Source organism: Sardina pilchardus, chromosome 12, assembly GCF_963854185.1.
Source record: "Sardina pilchardus chromosome 12, fSarPil1.1, whole genome shotgun sequence".
Lineage (NCBI taxonomy): Eukaryota > Metazoa > Chordata > Actinopteri > Clupeiformes > Clupeidae > Sardina > Sardina pilchardus.
In genome coordinates, this window is record NC_085005.1 from 21,350,183 (window position 1) to 21,370,182 (window position 20,000).

At 44.3% G+C, this 20,000-nt stretch overlaps 1 protein-coding gene across 1 annotated transcript in view; it reads left to right on the forward strand.

Moving 5' to 3' along the window:
- The window catches only part of otofa (otoferlin a), a 124,471-nt gene that overhangs the window by 63,209 nt on the left and 41,262 nt on the right, over positions 1 to 20,000 (forward strand). The window contains exons 6-15 of the mRNA XM_062551638.1: positions 3,483 to 3,556; positions 4,480 to 4,606; positions 5,060 to 5,114; positions 7,569 to 7,700; positions 9,540 to 9,602; positions 9,945 to 10,029; positions 10,417 to 10,576; positions 12,191 to 12,377; positions 14,488 to 14,674; positions 16,446 to 16,669. Of these exons, the coding sequence (XP_062407622.1) occupies positions 3,483 to 3,556; positions 4,480 to 4,606; positions 5,060 to 5,114; positions 7,569 to 7,700; positions 9,540 to 9,602; positions 9,945 to 10,029; positions 10,417 to 10,576; positions 12,191 to 12,377; positions 14,488 to 14,674; positions 16,446 to 16,669 (1,294 nt within the window). The remainder of the gene's footprint in view (positions 1 to 3,482; positions 3,557 to 4,479; positions 4,607 to 5,059; positions 5,115 to 7,568; positions 7,701 to 9,539; positions 9,603 to 9,944; positions 10,030 to 10,416; positions 10,577 to 12,190; positions 12,378 to 14,487; positions 14,675 to 16,445; positions 16,670 to 20,000) is intronic.

The window sequence follows — 20,000 nt, forward strand, 5'->3', positions numbered from 1 at the left end:
CCGGTGGAGTTCCTGTATAAAATGTACCGTATGTAAAGTGTGTGGACAATTGATACAATGTATGATAAAAACTAGTGAGTCAGTAATATGATTGTATGTGTGTGTGCTTGTGTGTGGATATTTACCCAGGTGAATGACTGTGTGTGTGTGTGTGTGTGTGTGTGTGTGTGTGTGTGTGTGTGTGTGTGTGTGTCTACTTAGGTGTCTGTGTGTGTGTGTGTGTGTGTGTGTGTGTGTGAATGAGTGTGCTGGTGCATGTCTTTGGCTTAGAGGTCCTCTCTAGTTCATTCTAGTTGATTCGCATCCCTTTCTCATTCCAGATCATTCTGCCGTGGTACCTGTCTGCCTCTCTGTCCTCTTTTCTACCGGCCTTTCTCCTCCTCCTCTCCTCACAGACACAGACAACTGAAACGCCCACCTGGTGGCCACACACACCTGAGTTTTATACCTGTCTTCTTGCATGCACACACACACACACACACACACACACACACACACACACACACACACACAGTACTCACACACACACACACACACACACAGTACTCACACACACACACACACACACACACACAGAGTATGTGCAGGGACTAGTCCTGGTCTCTCTGTGTGGATCAGTGTTGTATCTGCATGTGTGTGAGCACATGGTACGCATCAGCTGTGTCTGATTTCACTCCCCATTTCCTGCTCTTCACCTGGTGTACTGTACCTGAGAGGTAGGTTGCTAATGTTGTGCAATACTCTCTATCTTTAGTGATGTTTCCTTTGAATTGTGTAGCGATTTGGAATTAGACTGTGTCAACATCTGTGTTGATATTAAGAGTCAGATTAACGCTGCGTCTCAGCAGCTTTTAAGTCTCCGTTGCCAATGCTGTGTAACACATGGCTGTGGATTCTTTTCAGTACTCTTTTGATTTTAAGCTGCTCTGGTTGGACAAATCTTGTTCTGTGAACTGTGTTTGTTGGGTGTCCTTACAAGTCAGTAGTTGACTGCAGACTGTGTAGAATTATATTAGAAAGGACAGAAAGGTTTTTTTGACTGAAGAGTTGACCATGTCTTACACCCATCATACAAACATTTCAGCTGGATATCTCATATCATTCATGAAATATGCCTTTCAATTATGGAGAGAAAAAAAATGTTTTGTATGTATAGCCTATTTAAAAAATATATAATTTTTTTTGTTTTTGTTTTTGTGTTGTGTGACACTTTTGTATGATGAAGACATGGTAGACACTTCAGACAATGATGAGCAAAAATCAGAGTTCATGCTGTCAAACCTGTCTGAACTGATATGGAATGCTGTCAAAAAAGACATTTAAAGTTCTGAAAGTTAGGTGTGTATCTTGCAATACTGTTACACTCATGAGTCATAGAATTATGGCCACAGTATCCTGTTTTTCAGAGCGATGTTGTTTGTTTCGATTGATCTCATGTTGCAGTCTACAAATGCGTACTGTAAATCAGAGGCCGTTATTCTCTTCAAGTGTTCTGTACACTTTCTGTTGGTGTTTTTTGACTTCCTGAGTCATCCTGAGTTCAAAGTAATGAGACGCCCCGCAGACTTTTCCCCTCGTTTTTGAGATGCTTGTGGAGGGGGGGGGGGGGGGGGGGGGGGGGTCGGAAACAGAAAGATTGAGCCCAGCAAAAAATCCTTTCATCCTCTCGAACACGGGCTCGCATCCGCGGCCAGCTGGACGTCGGCGTGCGTTCTGATGAATAATTAACGACGCTCATTTGTCGCCGCGCGCGATGACGCCAGCGCGGCTTTGTGCGGGCACTGATATCTGATCCATATAATATCCGCGCCGTCACAGGAACCCGGGGGACACTGTGTGCCAGGGGTCCTGAAGTGAGACGGACTGACCGTCCTGCCATGATGCTTATCTCAGCCTTTTTTCCATCCAGAGAGACAGAGAGAGAGAGAGGGAGAGAGAGAGAGAGAGAGAGAGAAGGAGAGATGAAAAAAGTGTAAGGTCAAGGGTGAAGTGTAGACCTAGTGTTCCTACTGAGTTTATATTTATATCTATATATTTCATATGTACAGTATATCTATTTACTCTTTTTATTAGAGTCGTAGATTATTTCCCTCCTTTTTCTCTGTGACAATCATCGACATTGTCATCGACAGAGCTAGAGGGAGTACTGTACATAGACATTGAGTGTGTTTACATGCACACTAAACATTTTTTATTGGGTTTTTGTAGTTATCTGGTTATGGCTTTATTGCTGTTATTGGTTTATGAGAAATCGGTAGCACACCTAGGCTTTTGTCAATATTCTGATTTATTTTAAGACACCTGAAACAGATTATTCCAGTAACCCGATGACTGCCAGTCATCATTTTTTAGTGTGCGTTTAAACACGCTCACAGATTATTCTGAGAAATATGTGGTGCTGCAGAGGTTTTGTTGAAGATTATAAGCTTTTATGAGCAGGATATGGCCTTTTAACTACATGGTTTTAGGGTGTGACTGACACTAGTGCTGATATGAACGAACACTAATTCATTAACTGCCAATAAATGTTAATGACAATTCTGTTACACCATAAATCATTCAAACAGTTATGGTCTAAAGAATTGCTTACGTTGAAAGGATACTCTAGGATGAGCTTTTCTGAGAGCCAGATTTTATCTTTGCCTTGTGAACCAGTACATTCTGGGTAATAATGCACACCTTTGAGAGGGTCTGCTTGCTCGCTGTTTTGCAGAGTAATTGTGCTGAAGCGTTACGACTCACCTGGGTGGTGTAAAGTCATAACAGGGTCGAAAGTGAACATGGGTGAAGTGGAGATTTGAGTGCTGCTACTCACTTTGCTCCCTGGAGAAGAAGGGGGGCCTGCTGTAAAATGGTGCTATGATGGTGCCTGAGCATTTGTTGCACCCTTCAGGGCATACCCTCAGTAAATTGGGATTTTGTTTTGGGCGAGAGAATGCAGTCCTCTATAGAAAAGGAAAGGGAGAGATTTTTTGAAAGAGATGGTCTGGATGCTCTCCTAATCTATAGGGAGGAAGATAATTTGCAGTAGCCTGTTTGAGTACGAGGCTGATGTCCTCTCCAGAGAAGAGAGCTGAAAACTGTGATTTTCAGCCGTGCTCGAATATACAACTGACTGTTGAGAGAAACGCCAGCCTTGTCGTGAATTGACATCTCAGTAATTGCGTGGGAATGTTTGGTCACCTCTACAGAGAATTGGAGAAGTTTTCTGTAAATTGGAATTTGAGAAGAGGGGACGGTAGAGCTGGCTGAAGATGCTTATTTGAACAGCGTCTGAATGAATGTGTAAAAAAAGGGGGGTGGGGGGTGGCTATATTGCTGTGAAGTCTGATTTGAACAGTGTAGTGTTTACATGCGTCTATAGGGTTGAAGAAAGGTGCCAGGTGTCAGGGCCGAAAGTCGAGGACTCCTGACAAAAGCCTTCACCTTTTCCCCACTTGTGTGTGTGTGTGTGTGTGTGTGTGTGTGTGTTTTGTCTCCAGAGCAGGGAAAGGTGTCTTCTCCGCCATGAAGCTCGGGAAAACTCGCATCTCCAAAGATGACCACAAGAGAGCAGGTAAGCTTGACATTTACGTTTACGTTTACGTTTGCGTTTATATTTACGCTTACATGTATGCATCTGCCAGTTGCTTTTTTCCCAAACTGACTGAACTGAGCCTCAGGGGAGTGGCTCAGGGTGCAGAGTGTTTTGGAGGCTAAGAGAGCTTTGGAGGGCACGAGAGCTCCTCAGTTTGAAGCCCAGCGGACCCCCCCCCCCCCCCCCCCCCCCCCGGGTTCTACAACAAGAATTATGGACGTCCATATCAAAACTTAGTTTTGAAACTCATACATATTCTAACATTTTGCCTTTCTCTTTCACCGTTGTTTTTAATGTCAGTCTAAAACGTTTTTTAGTCTTTTCTGGCAAAGCCCTATTGCATTAAAATTCATATTAGACATCTGCCAAGGAACTGAATCCCACTGAATCTTGGCAGTCATCGGGAAGTACATAATGAATCAGATCTCTGCCTCTTCATCCTCAGACACGAGGCACTAAATTCTCTGCCATGTTTATGTGTGGAGTTGAGGTGAAAGTCGTGCACTGGGCATTAAAGGAACACGCTGCCGTTTTATGAAATTGGGTTCTTCCCCAGAGTTAGATACGTTTGATTGGAATGGGTTGATTGGGCAATGAGTCCAGTGACAGTGTGTGTGTGTGTGTGTGTGTTGGAGATGGAGGAACTCTTCTGATGTCTCAAACACACACACCAACATTTCTCAAACCACCAGCAGGGTGCCAAGTCTGGGATCACCATATGATAACCAGATGGTGATAGATTGGTCATAAATGTCATTACAGTCAGCGTTTGTGAGTTCAGAAATAGCAAATGAAAAAGATGTTATGATGTATGATGTTACTTATGATTGTAAGTAGAAGAGGCTTCTCGCTGTGGCAGTTTTGAGGCTTGTTGTTAAGTTACTATTTCGGTTCCTGCCTAGACGCTGCGGCTGTCCTGGAGATCGAGGACCTGGACCGCAAGGCCATGCGCCTTGGCGGCCTCCTTGACCCCGACACCATCTCCCTCGCCTCCGTTACTGCGGTAACCACCAACGTCTCCAACAAAAGGTCAGCAGCCTCCTTCAGATGCAGATCATTTAATGATTATTATGGGGTGCGTCGTCAGATTAAAGTTCCTATTAATATGTGTATTTCACCCTGTGGAGTTTTAGAAACTGACTCTCTGTGAAAATGAGGCTATATAAAGTATCTGCCTCTGTGATGGTTGTGGTAATTACTGTTTCTCTGCTGAGCTATACTCTGTCCCTGGAGGCTCGCTCCCTGTTGTCAGCATAGAGCACAGTTTATTCAACTCGATTCTCTCTCAAACTCTGTGTTTGCTAACGTGTGTGTTTGGTATGTGGTAAACCATGTTAGTGTGTGTGTTTCGAATGTGCTTCACTGTGTGTTTGCTAATGTGTACAGTACTGTATGTTTGCCATGTTTGTGTTTGTTAATGATTGTGTTTGGCAGATGGTAAACTGTGTGTTTTTTAATGTGTATAATTCCCATCTCTCACAGGTCAAAGCCTGATATTAAGATGGAACCCATCTCTGGTAGACCGGTGGATTATCAGGTATTGTGGACGTCCCTCAGTCCCAGTGCTCATTGCATTTGTATGTCTGTAGATACGTATTACCTCCATAAAGGACGTTATGTTTTCATTGGGGTTTGTCTGTTTGTCTGTCTGTTTGTTTGTTTGTTTGTTTGTTTGTCTGTTTGTTCGCAAGATAGCTCAAAAAGTTATGGATGGATTTTGATTCAATTTTCAGGAAAGGTCTTAAATGACCCAAGGAAGAAGCTATTACATTTCTGAGCGATCCGTATCACTATCTGCATCCAGGAGTTTTTTTATGTTTCGCTTGGCGGAGGTTTGCACTCTCGTAGTGCTTTTCTAGTTGTTATTACTATCTTATTGTCATCCATGCACCATTAAGTACAAACATTTCATTTGTAAACAACAGTCCGTCATTGTCAATGCTGGGAAATTGTGTCCCTTTGGAAGCAGAGGTTATTGGGGGTCCGGAAGCTTCCCTTCCTATTCTAAAGAGGCCCTGCGTGGTCTGAAGTTTTATCTTCAGAGCCTTTAGTTCTGCACTGGAGAGCGCACCCCGGAAACTCCCTTGAATATTCGGAGTGCATTATTCTGTGTCTTTGATGTACAGTACACTGCTGTCACAGTCATTTGCGACAGCAGAGACGAGAGGCTTTGGTATGCGGGGTTCAACACTCATCTTATATAAGTCTGCCCTCATCTATTCTCTCTCTCTCTCTCTCTCTCTCTCACACACACACACACACACACACACACACACACACACACACACACACACACACACTGCAGTCAGGCTTTCCCCGTCCACTGACGTCTGGTTATATGTGTCAACCTACCCCAGTGGGCCCAAAGAGTCACACATTACTGCAGACAAGACACCACCCTCAACATCACACACACACACACACACACACACACCTACACACACACACACACACACACAGGAATGACTGAAATGTCTCTGTGTGGGCTTTTGAAAGCACTGCTGCCTTTGGCTTCCATTTCTTCCTTCTCCTCTTCCTCCTCTTCATCTTCTTCTCCTTGTTCCTCCTCCTCCTCGACTTCTTCCGTCCAATTAGTCTTGGTCCACTTTAATTCTTTCTTCTGTCCGCTTGCCTCCTCCTCTTCCTCTTCCTCCTCCTCCTCCTCCTCCTCCTCCTCATCTGAAACACACGCTCGCTGCAGCGTTTCGTAAGTCAGCCTGATTTCGCAAAAACACTAGTGCCAGTGCACATTCGTGTGTCTGGGGGACATGCTGGCTTCTGCTGTCTGCGTGAGATCGCCCCCCCACACACCTCTGCTGAACCTCAACCTGCCCATCTCCCACAACAGCGGAGGAGGTGTCCAACTGCCCGCTGCAGTGCCCAGCTCCCAATGCAGCAGCAGCAGGAGAAGGATAGCCTGGCACCACCCAGCTTCTATCGTTAGCTCAGCTAATTGTCTTTCACTGAGATATCGGTCTGGGAACACTCAATGTACTGTATCAACCTTTCCTTCAGGCACCAGTGTGATGAATCAATCAGAGACCAGAGGAGTTAACGTTACAGTTTTAAAATTGAAAGTTAAAGGAAACTATTAAAATGGTAGTAGCAACACCAGCATGAACATCATGAAATTTTAGCTGGTACATTTGTAGAGGAAATGTAATGGAATGTAATTACATTGTTCTCTTACTGGCAATGCGGATTACAATCAGTTTGCAAAGGTAAGTGGTTAGAAGTCTCTGCTCAATGTGATTGGTTAGGCTGGACCAGTGGTTTCAAAATCTATGTCCAATAGGATGTTTCGATCGAAAACATTCTGGATGTGTTCCCAGACCCTATTCAGGAAGTGAATGCGTTTGATGATACCAGGCTAGCAGAGGAGGTGTCAGGCATAGCAACCAAATAACCATGCTGGGATTGTTTTGCAGACATGCCTTGTAAGCGCCTTTTATTATACACGGGTGTGTGTTAGGCCTGGTAGTAAACCAGACCCTGGAATCTTTCAGATTAAGGGTCTGGGCACGAATAATGAAAATGGCCCAACTCGAGGGGCGGCACCAAGCATGCATTTGAAAATCTCACAGCACGCAATTGAATAACACTACGACCAACATTGAACTGATTTCGAGAGTTGTAGCGCTGTCGTCATCAGTTTATCTCGCCCCTGGCCCGCCTATATCAGATACACCGATTTGATGGGTTACCCCAGATGGTTGAGGTAAGCGTAACGTGATCTTGGCCAGAGTATCTGGGGACACAATTCAAATTGTGCTCTCGTGAGAACTCTGGATTTCCAGGGTATTAGGCCTCTGGGACCCATGGGGATTCTGGGTACAGTAAGCGAGGGGAAGTGGGTCAGGACTCAGGATTGTGTGAGCTTGCAACATTTGCTGCGATCATGGTATATGTTGTCTTGTTTACTGATGTTTGTGTTTACTCCTGTTTACTCAAATTTCATTTCTTCCCTCTACTCTCATGACTCCTCCCCCAGATCAGTGTGACGGTGATCGAGGCTCGTCAGCTTGTGGGGTTGAACATGGACCCTGTGGTGTGTGTCGAGATCGGAGACGACAAAAAGTACACGTCCATGAAGGAGTCCACCAATTGCCCCTACTACAACGAGGTGAGCATGCTAACTGCCCCTTATGCAACAAGGTGAGAAATCACTAATTGCCCCTACTACACACACACACACACACATGCTATTATGTGAAATGTCACTACTTGCCCCTACTTCAGTCAGACAAGACCAGCTCATTTTTTTTTTTTTTTTTTTAAATCTGTCCTCAGTGGGCTAAGAGCTCCTCGTAGAACTGGTAGAACTGTGTCATTCCTTTTCCCATGCTGTTTGAGACTCGCAGAACAGCATCCTTCCCTTGGTCTCACTCTATGTGCATGTTCTCTTGGCCCTCTCTGTTTCCCTGCATCCCTTTAGTGTCATGGCCTCTTGTTGTTGTTCTCACTCCCTTCAGTACATTCTGCAAAGCCTGTCTCCCTGCAGCTTCTGCTGAAGTGCGGGAGCAGAGCTCCTGCCTGTGTGTTGGCTGTTGTTAATAGTAACAGATAGATAGAAAATGGCCTGGCCTGTTGCCCAGTGTGCGGAGTGAGTGGGTAACAGCTCCCCACAGACCTCCCAAACACACACACACACACAGCTGAGAAGAGCTCATTCCTCAGTGTAATGAACTCAATTAAACTGATCATGCCAAACCATTCTTCAAGAGGACATTTGACACAAGATCAAACTGGGTCAGAGAGCTCATCCCTCAGGATGCAACAGATCAAAAATAGTGGTTCCTGATCATTTCACAGGAGCGGGCTGGGTTGTCGCACAGGCAACAAAACAAACGACAATTCCTGATTGAATTACTTTGTCTGGAGAGAGCTCGATTGTCCCATCGGACACAGTAGAGCCAAAATGGCAGCTCCTGATCAAGCTGCCTCATTTGTCAGGAGAGTGCCGGGTTGATCCCTCAGGAAACTACAGCCCAGGCGATGAAATGTGCAGATACGATGGGCTTTGATTGGCTAGCGCTCCTGTCTGGAATGTCCCCGTGGAGAGCCGTTAGAGAGAGTTTGATTGACATCCCGAGGAGCGAGAAAAATCCCAGCGTTGCCAGGTCTTCTGGTTTATCCCTTTGTGTTGCTCGCACTCGTTTTGTCTTGGCGTCCTCCGTTTTCTGTCCTCAAGGTGCCCGTTGAGAAGACAGCTCAAATACGTCTGCTCTCCTAAGCCTCCCTTCCTTCTCCTGCTCTGTGTCTGTCATTCTTTTTGCTTTCAATCTTTTTTCTTTCAATCTTTTTTCTCTCTCCTTGTCCACTCATCTCCCTCTATCTTCCACTTTTTCTCCATCTATTTCCATCTTTCCCTGCCCCCCCCCCCCCTCCTCTTCACCCCTCCTTCTACACCCCACACAACATTCTGTCAATTCAAGCTGTAATGGAAGATTGTAGGTTGGCTGCCTAGAGCCAGTATACTGCAGTGTTTCTCAAGATCATGATCTGTCATGTCAGAGTTTGTGTGCGTGCGTGCATGCGTGCATGCGTGCGTGCGTGCGTGTGTTACAGCATGATCTGTCATGTCAGAGTTTGTGTGCGTGCGTGCGTGCGTGCATGCGTGCGTGCGTGTGTGTGTGTGTGCATACAGTATGTGTGTGTTTACAGCTGCCTGGTGCATGAGCATCACACTGTGTTGAGGCCAGTTATATACAGAAGGCTCCTTTATGTAGGCTAGCTCATTAAAAACGTGATCTCTCCTGTGAAAGAAAATTAAAACCTGTTTTTTATTTGTGTAACAGCATTATCAGCTAGTATCATCTCAAGGTGTTTGAGGAAAAATAGAGACTTGGATAATTAAAACTCCTTGTTTCACCCATTGTATCTTGTAATGGATATGAGGGCATTTGCAGCGTATTAGCTATAGTAGTTAAGAGTTATGTGTATCCTCTCGTCTGTGTTCCAGTATTTTGTCTTCGACTTCCACGTGCCACCAGACGTGATGTTTGACAAGATATTAAAGATCTCTGTGAGTATGCTATAGATTCACACTAACACCACAACAAAGAAATTGCATATGTAAGCTCTTATAAATATTTGGGTATTTTGATTGATGATTCCCTGACCTTTATGTACAGACTCTAGTGAAAAAGCTGTATGTCTGTGAGTGTTTTACTATGTGTTTTAAGATTGCTACTGCCTGTCTTGGCCAGGTTAAATAATATAAAAAAAACTGTGAGATCCCAAATATCACAACAGAGATCTTTCTAAGTACACACTAATACCACAACAAAGATATCTGTGAGTACACACACACTGTTTTTGGTTGATATTCTCTTGCCTGTGTCATTGCTCTGGACATCATCTTCAGGTGATCCACTCCAAGAACTTGCTGCGCAGTGGCACCTTGGTGGGAACCTTCAAGATGGACGTGGGCACGGTTTACTCACAGCCTGGTGGGTTGGCATGGAAACAACTGTTGACTGTGGGGATTTGAACACTGGTGATGGAGGAATGGTGGAATCACAAAGATGTGATCTAATCAACCCTAGTATTATTAGTATACAAATCAGAAAAAGTTGGGATGTTTTGTTAAATGTGAATACAAACAGAACGTAATAATCTATAAATCTCATAAACTCAGTATTTCGTTGCAAAAAGGACACATACATCATATAAAATGTTGAAAATTACAAATTTGACTATTTCATGGAAAATATCTGATAAGTTTGAATTTGATACCAGCAAAATTGTTCAAGAAAAGTGGGATAGGGGTAGCAAGGGCTGAAACGTTGTGTAATAATAAAGAAAACAGAAGGAGGAATGTTTGCTTTCTAACACAGAACACCAGTTTTACCATAAATGGGCAATGCTGTCTGACCCTGATGACATCACCACCGGGTGCAAAGGTTACGTGAAGTGTGACGTAGCTGTGGTGGGAAAAGGGGACAACATCAAGACCCCTCACAAGGCCAACGAGACCGACGAGGATGACATCGAAGGGTAAGTCAGTCAACCAGTTAATGATCAATCAGTCAGTCAATTAATCAACCATTCAAACAGTCACCAGTCACCAGTCAGTCAATCCATCAGCCCGTTCAATACTTTAGTCACAGAGAATGGAGAGGACTCATTGAACCTGGACTCTTTTCTACCAGAGGGTATTATTAGAGACATTAACATGCTACATACTGTATGTTTAGACAGATGTACTGTACCTCCATCTGTGTTTATAGCTGTCACACATGCAAGTAAAAAGCTAAAAGAAAGCACTGATACTATAAATCATATGATCATCATCATCATCATCATGGTTAATACTGTATTACAGTTTTTGCCTATTGCTTAAACACTAAAATCAAATGCTTACACCAAAGCCTCAATACCTCAACCTCTTGTATTATACTTTACACACAGTGTAACCATAGCTTAAACACATTATCTGCTTTGCACATTGTTTGCAATTCTGCAAAACACTTTTTGCGAAACACTACACACGTTTTCTTACATTAGACACTTTGTGCAAAAACAAAATCCCCTGGTATTATTGGGAAAACACTTTGTTCAAAATGTAAAACTCATCTGGCAATTGTAGGCACTTACTTATACACCTGAAAACACGTGCACAGAAAACAGAGCACCAATCGGTCTGAACCTTAACACTACAAATAGGCCTCCAGTAAGCCATTTTGAGAACTTTGCAAGCATGGAGACCATTCATATATCAAAAGTTGTATACCTGCCCCCTTACAGCCCCTAAATGCAATTGAGGAAATAGTTCTGCATGGTGGTGGAAAGTAAATGATCGCCAACCACACGCCCGCATACCTCTTCTGCAGGCAATGTGGCAAGAGGCATGTGGAGACATTGGGGATCAATCCCCCCCATTGTATGTGTGTATGATATTGCACCTCCCACCCCCCACCCCAGCCCCCACCACATACACACCACATACACACTCACATGCACATATACACACACAAACACACACACACGCACATGTGCACACACACATACACAGACACACACATACACACACACACGCAAAACCAATATATATTTTGCTGTTTTTTTTCAATCGCAAATGATCCAGTAATTTTTTTACTTTTGTTTTGTTGCTATATTTGACTTTTCTATTTCTCTTTATATCTGTAAGAATGTTTGTTTTTTGTAAAAACTCTTGTTTTGGTTACTGCAGAAAATCTACTTTTGAGTTTTTACAGAAGATGAGGTCTGAGAAAATGACCAAATAAAATACAAAAATAGAAACACAGACGGCAGTGTTTTCTATAAAGTGCATCAGTGTGTTACTGGTGATATAAGGGTAATTCAAATGGTGCTTGTGTGTATAGTTTGTTGCAAGAATTTAGTTTTTAGAAAGGAGTGTTAAGTTTTGATTGCAGTGTTTCATTTTGGCATAGATGTGAGTTGTTTATCCCCAAGTGCTATGTGTTATATAGCTGTGTGTAGAGTTTTGAAATAATGAGCCAAATTCTGCAAAACGTGTGTAAGCAATAGGCAAAAACTGTAATAGCACTTCTCTTGGCCCCATCAACTGCTGTAGTGATGGCTGCTCAGTTTCCTTACAAGAACCGTTCCGTCTGACCGCTTCCCCAGGAACCTGCTCCTGCCCGAGGGGGTTCCGTCGGAGCGCCAGTGGGCCCGGTTCTACGTGAAGATCTACCGGGCCGAGGGCCTGCCCAAGATGAACACCAGCATCATGGCCAATGTCAAGAAGGCCTTCATCGGCGAGAACCGAGACCTGGTGGACCCTTATGCCCAAGTGCAGTTCTCCGGGCAGAAGGTGCGTGAGAGCGACCTGGCCACAAGCAGATCACACTGGCACGGGGCATCTGATTATTGCCCTGGCATTTGTAACTGCCCCAAACCACAACTTGCAGAACTGGGAGGCTAGAAAGCGACGGAGAGAGGGAGAGAAGTTATGGTTATTGTATATGTAGATTATTATATATACTCTACATTATTATATATTATGTTTTATGTATATTTTATATTTATCAGACACTTTTATTAAAAGTGAAATTACAGTAATGAAATGGTGCAGTAACAAATCAAAGTCGCTGAGATTCATAGGGGAGTACCTGACCTTTTTCTCCAATAGAATTTCTCCCTGGAAATGCAGTTGTAATTGCTTTTTTCTGTAAAGGAATATACTCATTCAAAATGACAGTGTATTGAGTTTTATGTTTTGATTAGGCTACAGTAATGGTAAGAATGAGTTGTTATGGTTTCTCCGTTTATATGAACAACCATACCATGTAAGTAAGTAAGTAAGTAAAATTTATTTATAAAGCACATTTACACACAGCATAAGCTGACCAAAGTGCTGTACAGTGAAAGACTAAAAAGGACACAAAATAATACAAAGTAATACAAAGAACATTTGCTAAAACATATATGAAATAATAACATTCAAGACAGGACAGGGCACACAGCACAGAACATATGGAGAAGAAACAGAAAGTACAGGATTAGGGAACAGGAAAGGCCAGGGAGTACAGGTGGGTTTTTAGCCTGGATTTGAAGGCAGAGATGGAGGGGGCGGATCTAATATCCAGGGGGAGCTGGTTCCACAGACGTGGGGCAGCAACAGCAAAGGCTCTGTCACCCCGCTGTTTGAGCCGTGAGCGCGGCACATGTAGGAGCCCTTTGTTGGTGGATCGAAGGGACCTTTGGGTAGAGTGGAGCTGGACAAGGTTGGTGATGTATGCTGGGGCCAGCCCATTTAGTGCCTTAAAAACAAATAATAAAACTTTAAACTGGACCCTAAAAAGAACTGGGAGCCAGTGTAGGGAGGCTAGAATTGGCATGATGTGCTCACGTCTCCTGGTGCCAGTCAGGAGGCGTGCAGCTGAATTTTGGACCAACTGCAGACGTCTGAGTGAGGATTGGGGGAGACCGAGGTAAAGGGAGTTGCAATAATCCAGCCGTGTTGTTATAAAGGCGTGGATAACTTTCTCAAGGTCTTTGTGACATAGGAAGGATTTGAGGCGGGAGATCATTCTGAGCTGGTAAAAACTATTTTTGACAACAGTGCTGATTTGTTTGTCAAGGCAGAGTTCAGAATCAAGAATGACCCCCAGGTTCCTAGCATGGGATTTGACAGATGGGGTAAGATGACCTAGGTTTTGCTCTACAGTGCATCTTGCCTTGGGAGGACCAAAAATTATGATTTCAGTCTTATCACTGTTCAGCTGGAGGAAGTTGTTGGCCATCCAACTTTTAATGTCTTCAAGACAGACCAAGATTGATTGTATGGAGTCCCTAGATTTTAGAGGCAAGTACAGCTGAGAGTCATCCGCATAAAGGTGAAAAGAGATGTTATGCTTTCTAATGATGTCACCCAGCGGGAGCATGTACAGGCTGAAGAGCATAGGACCCAAGATGGACCCCTGGGGGACCCCATACGAGACAGGAGCAGATGAGGAGGAGAACTGACCAATGGACACAGAAAATGTCCTATGTGTGAGATAGGAACGGAACCAAAGTAGTGCAGAGTCCCTAATGCCCACCAGCTGATCAAGGCGGGTGAGGAGGATGTTGTGATCAACTGTGTCAAAAGCGGCACTAAGATCCAGTAATATCAGAATAGCATTGTCACCTGAATCTAGTGTGAGAAGCAGGTCATTGGTTACCTTAAGCAGGGCTGTTTCAGTGCTATGCAGGGGTCTGAATCCTGACTGGAAAGGTTCTAGTATGTTATGGGTGGCCAGGAAGGGAGTCAGCTGTGACAGAACAGTTTTTTCCAGAACTTTAGAAATAAAGGGAAGCTTAGAGATGGGACGATAATTTTTTAAGCATTTGGCATCAAGGTTGTGTTTTTTAAGCAAGGGTTGGACAACCGCATGCTTAAAACATGCGGTTGTCCATGTGTTTCTGTTTTGTATTTGTAGGGAAAGACATCTGTTCAGAAGAGCAGCTACGAGCCCATTTGGAACGAGCAGATCATCTTCACAGAGATGTTCCCGCCCCTGTGCAAACGCATCAAGGTCCAGATTCGAGACTCGGACAAAGTCAACGACGTGGCCATAGGAACCCATTTCATTGACCTGCGCAAAATTGCCAACGACGGAGACAAAGGTAAAGATATGTATTCTGCCCCATAAAGCAAAAAAGGCAGTGACTGTGCAGTGTGCAAACTAAAAAAATGACCTTAAAGTTATCCTGTTGTCCAGCCTAAGAAGTTGTAGGTGGATTATTGGACATGTGGAAGTTCTGTTACTTTACATTATCTTGGTTTTGGTACATATCAATCTTCATAACAACTTCAATGTTTTTGACCAAAAATGCAGTTACTGCCTTTTTGCTTTGTAGGCAGTATTTATGTATTTATGTATTTATCTTTATTTATTTATCTATGTATCTGTTTATCTATGCCTTTATGTGGGCCTCGCCTGCTTAGTGATCCCTCTACCCGACCCGACCCGCCGCATTGCCAGCTGTGAAACCAGAGACATCAAAGGGTGTAATTGTTGTATTGATTAAACTTCCTGTCTGGAGATTTAATTTCACACTCAGATGCAGTTACATTGTCTTGCGTACGGCCTACGGCGTGTGTGTGTGTGTGTGTGTGTGTGTGTGTGGGTCAATATCCGCTCGTTTTACTCGCACGACTCACGGTATGGGGAGGGGAAGCTTTTATTCAGTGTTTGTCCTGTGGGAGTGCAAAGGAGACTCAATTATGTGCGATTTGAAAAGCAAGACTGATGAGGAGTGGAGACCACCTGAGGGCAGCATGGAAGTGCTAACAGCTGTGTTAGCTGTGTTAGCTGTGTTAGTGTGGTCAGCACTGGTGATGCCTCATTAAGGCACTTTTTCAGTTGTCTTTAATAAATAGCCCATATGTTGAATTGAGAGATGGCTACATCCAGTGCTATGTGTGTGCAGGATGAGCAGAGACAGTGTGTGTGTGTGTGTGTGTGTGTGTTAGTCTGTGTGTGTGTGTGTGTGTGTGTGTGTGTCTCTGTGTGTGTGTGTGTGTGTGTGTGTGTGTGTGTGTGTGTGTGTGTGCCCAAGTGCGTGTGTGTGGATGTGTGTGTGGGTGGGTGTATGTGTGTATACATACAGTATAGCCCTTTGTTAGCTCAAAAAAGCAAATTCTGTTTGCATTTGGTAGCGATGGAGAAATGTTCCATGCTTAGCCTCTTCCCTCACCTCTGAGTCTCTCTGCGTGGGTCTTACTGATGCCGAATGAAGGTCATTTAAACTTATCTGTTTAGGGTTTAAAAACACATGCTCCTTCAGCGCTCCTTAAATAAACTCTCATCTTAAAGGAACTCTACAGTAGCTACAGCTAGCCTAGAGGTTTAAAGGAGCCATGGGATAACTGGAAGAACCGACTTCCAGTGAATTATGCTAAGCTACGCTAACAATGTCAACCTGGGTTATTGCATGCATAGAGAAGAAAAGGATGTACACATCCACTTATTTAACTCTTGGGTAGGTGTTTCTTTAACTCCTCTGTGCTCCTTAACACAATACAGACACTATATGCAACACCAGGCAGACAGTGGACTAGCCTGGTCCTACCATACTCTCGTACTGTACATTCATAGCCTAAGTAGTCTGGCCACTTTTCATAGCGAAGCGTGAACTTCCTTGAATGCGAACACTCTGTTGATGTTTAGAACTATTCGATCTGCCCAGAGCCACTCAGATCTGCCACAACCAATCGCTAACGTTTGAGAAACGTCTTGAGAAAACCCGCGAATATACAGTACCACAGACCCAGACAATGCACTGAAGGGAAATGAAAACTGAGCGGAAGTACGTAGGGAAGGCGGAGCCATGCAGGCTAACAGTGGACATCATCCAATCAGGTTTCTCCTCTCCTGTCACCTGATCCGTGCAGGTTTCCTGCCCACCATGGGCCCGGCGTGGGTGCACATGTACGGTTCCACGCGGAACTACACGCTGATGGACGAGCACCAGGACCTCAACGACGGGCTGGGGGAGGGCGTGTCCTTCAGGGCCCGCCTCCTGATCGGTGTCAACGTGGAGATCCTGGACACCACCTCCCCGGAGATCATGAGCTCCACCGAAGTGCAGGTGGAACCCGTCTCCAACATCTCGGAGGTGAGGCTTCCTCCATCCCTATAGCAACAGAAACCAGGAAGTGTACTGTACACACCATATGGAAACTCATCTACTGAAATACTTTTGACTTGGTAAAGCTGGTATTGAAAACACCTTGATAGATTCTTAGAATAGAATTAGATTCTTCTGATAGATTGATAGATATCTTAATTTCCATAAATCTGTAGGTTGATAAAGTTATAATGTCATATCATCACATATGCCAAGTTGCCAACATCAGTGATTCCATCGCCCAGAAAAACACCTTCCTTACTCAGTGATATCCCCAAATATGAATGCATATTTTGCAAGCTCAGTTAATGTTCATATTCAATACATCTAATTATTTTCATGTTACAGTATAGATTGAGCGTAACAACTGACAGATAACTTACTTTTCAAAAGGAACATTAATTCAATCAATTGATTAATTGATTGATCAATCAATCAAACTATTAAGTGTTGCAGTTGACCTGTGTTTGACCATTTGACCTGATCACCCCGTGTGAGTATGCATGGTGTGTTAGGGATATTTGATCTGGTCGCCCGTGTGTGTGTGTGTGTGTCAGTGTGTGTCTGTTTTTGTGAGCATGTGTGTGTGTGTGTGTGTGTTTGTGTGTGTGTGTGTGTATGTCTGTGTCTGTGTCTGTGTCTGTGTCTGTGTCTGTGTCTGTGTCTGTGTCTGTGTCTGTGTCTGTGTATGTGTGTGTGTGTGTGTGTGTGTGTGTGTGTGTGTGTGTGTGTGTGCAGACATGGATAGTGTGAGGGCATCTGGATGGCAGAGAGGAAGGTGAAGAGACACTGGGGAAATAAAACTGTGTGCACGGAAGCTAAGCCCTCATGTGGAATGTCTGTGTTTGTTGAGGGGGGGGGGGCGTATTTATGTGTTTGTATTTGTGTGTATACAGAATGTGTGTGTGTGTGTGTGTGTGTGTGTGCAAATGGGTGTTTTATGTGACTGGACATGGTTTATGTGTGTGTGTGTGTGTGTGTGTGTGTGTGTGTGTGTGTGTGTGTGTGTGTGTGTGTCTGTGTGTGGGTGCACCACCCCTATACGTGTGTTATTTCAAACGTCTCCCCCAGGTGTCTTAACTATCGACATAACCGTGCTCTTTATGCCTGGGGACAGGGATTGGCTATCAGGCTCTGGCCAATGGCAGACTGACATTTAACAACATGAGTTTTTTCCGCCTCGGAGGAGGAAAAGGACTCACTGACCTGTCAGTGTGGGGATGTGTCCATCAATTGAGAGCCTGTGAAGCATGGCAGGGTAGAGAATAGAAGCCGTTAGCACAGCTCCCGAAAGGGCTGCAGGCGTGATAAGGAGCTATTGATCAGCATGCCTTTGCAAGAGGACAAACCACCGAAGCCCAGCGGGTTATTGTCAGGCATTACTTTCTCTCTTGTCTCCAGAGAACACGTGTCACATCATGTGGGCCTTTGCTCACGGTGAGCTCACAGAGATGCAGCACACAGAGAACACAGCCTACTCCAGACATGGGCCTTTTGACTATACCAGATCACAGAGAACACAGCCTACTCCATACATGGGTCTTTGGGCTTCAGTAGAATACAGCCTACTCCATACATGGGTCTTTGGACTATACTGTACCAGATCACAGAGAATACAGCCTACTCCAGACATGGGTCTCTGGGCTTCAGTAGGACACAGCCTACTCCAGACAGGGGTCTCTGGGCTTCAGTAGAATACAGCCTACTCCAGACATGGGCCTTTAGACTTTAAACACAATATAGAGAACACAGAGAATCGAGAACATTGCCATATGGACATACTGTAGTCATGTGGTTGATATAAATGTTGTATGGGAAGTGCATGATGCTGTAGACGTAAGGAATATTCCTCTCGGAGCAGAACGCCCTACAGTACATTACTGAGGACAGGAATGATGAAGTTAATCATTACCTCTGCCAAGGAGGTTATTCTTTCATCTGGGTTTGTTTGTTTGTCTGTTTGTTCGCAAGATAAGTGAAAATGTTAAGGATGGATTTCGATTAAGGATTTCGATTTCAGGAAAGTTTTGAAACAACCCAAGGAAGAAACAATAGAACTTTGGGAGTGATCCGTATCTTCGTCTGGATCCAGGAGGCGGTTATGTTTTCTCTTGGCGGAGGTCTGTGCTCTCGGAGTGCTTTTATAGTTTTCTCTTATTCTATGCATAGCATCGTTATCAAGGGGTTTAGTTGGTCCATCCCACTCTCTCCTGTTCTATGAAATAAATAGACACGCAGGCAGAAGTGAGATGACTCCACCCTCAGGCTTATGGGCGTAATGATCACAGTCCGCTCCTCAGTCTCTTCATCTCTCTGGGTGTGATTTGTTCGGGCTGAACAGGGCAGGCAAATGGATAATGACAAGCGCTCATCTGAAGTCCGGGGCTTTTCATTCATCACGTCTTGATTAACATAGTGCTTTGATCTTTATTTTCACTCTCTGGTTTCTTGAGGCCCACGCTATTCATGTGGCTAGCTAGGCACCCATTCAGCAGAAAAGAGGAGAGGCTCCAGGAAAAAAAGAGAGAGGGCAAGAGAGAGCCAAATAGAGACAGAGAGAGAAAGAGAGACAAAGTGTGTGAGAGAGACAGATGACACACTGCACACAAATGAGACAGGGGATAGAGGTGGAAGATTAAAAGAAAAACATGAGGAAGGAGGAAGAGGTACTGTAGAAAGAAAAGGGGTTATATCAAGGGATGGAGTGAATGGATGACAAAGAGAGAGAGAGGGAGGAAAAGAAAGACAGTGAGAAAGAAAGAAACTTGGTGAGAGAGAGAGGGAACCAGAGAGAGAGAGAGGCAGTAAAAGAAGACAATGTGTCCTCAGAGCCATGCGTGTTGTACATGCGTTGCATCAGTGGCTGATTGTCTGGGTGTGTGAGTGTGTTTTGTCTGTGAGTGTTTTATGCCTGTGAGTGTGTTTTGTCTGAGTCTGAGTGAGTGTGTTTTGGGGGTGTTCAGCGATGAGTGATGACCCAGCAGAGCCGTCCTGTCCTCTTGGGGCTGGCTGTGAGCTGTGACCAGGAGAGAACAAAGACGCGATGTGTGAAGCTCGGTGTGTTGTCGATAGATCCTGTGTGTCCTCTAAAACTCTCTCAAGGAAAAGTTTTGTGGCCTAGATTCCACGAACGTATTGAACGTTCCACAAGCTCAGTGATGAGAATACACACAAACACGCACAAACACAAAGAAACACTCACATCTTCACATTTTATATGTCTCATCTGCAGGCTTGCTGACATGATTGATGATATTCTGCACAGCCACAGTCGTGTGGAAGAGAAACTGTCGCTCTCAGATAAAGCCGTGAGGCTGGT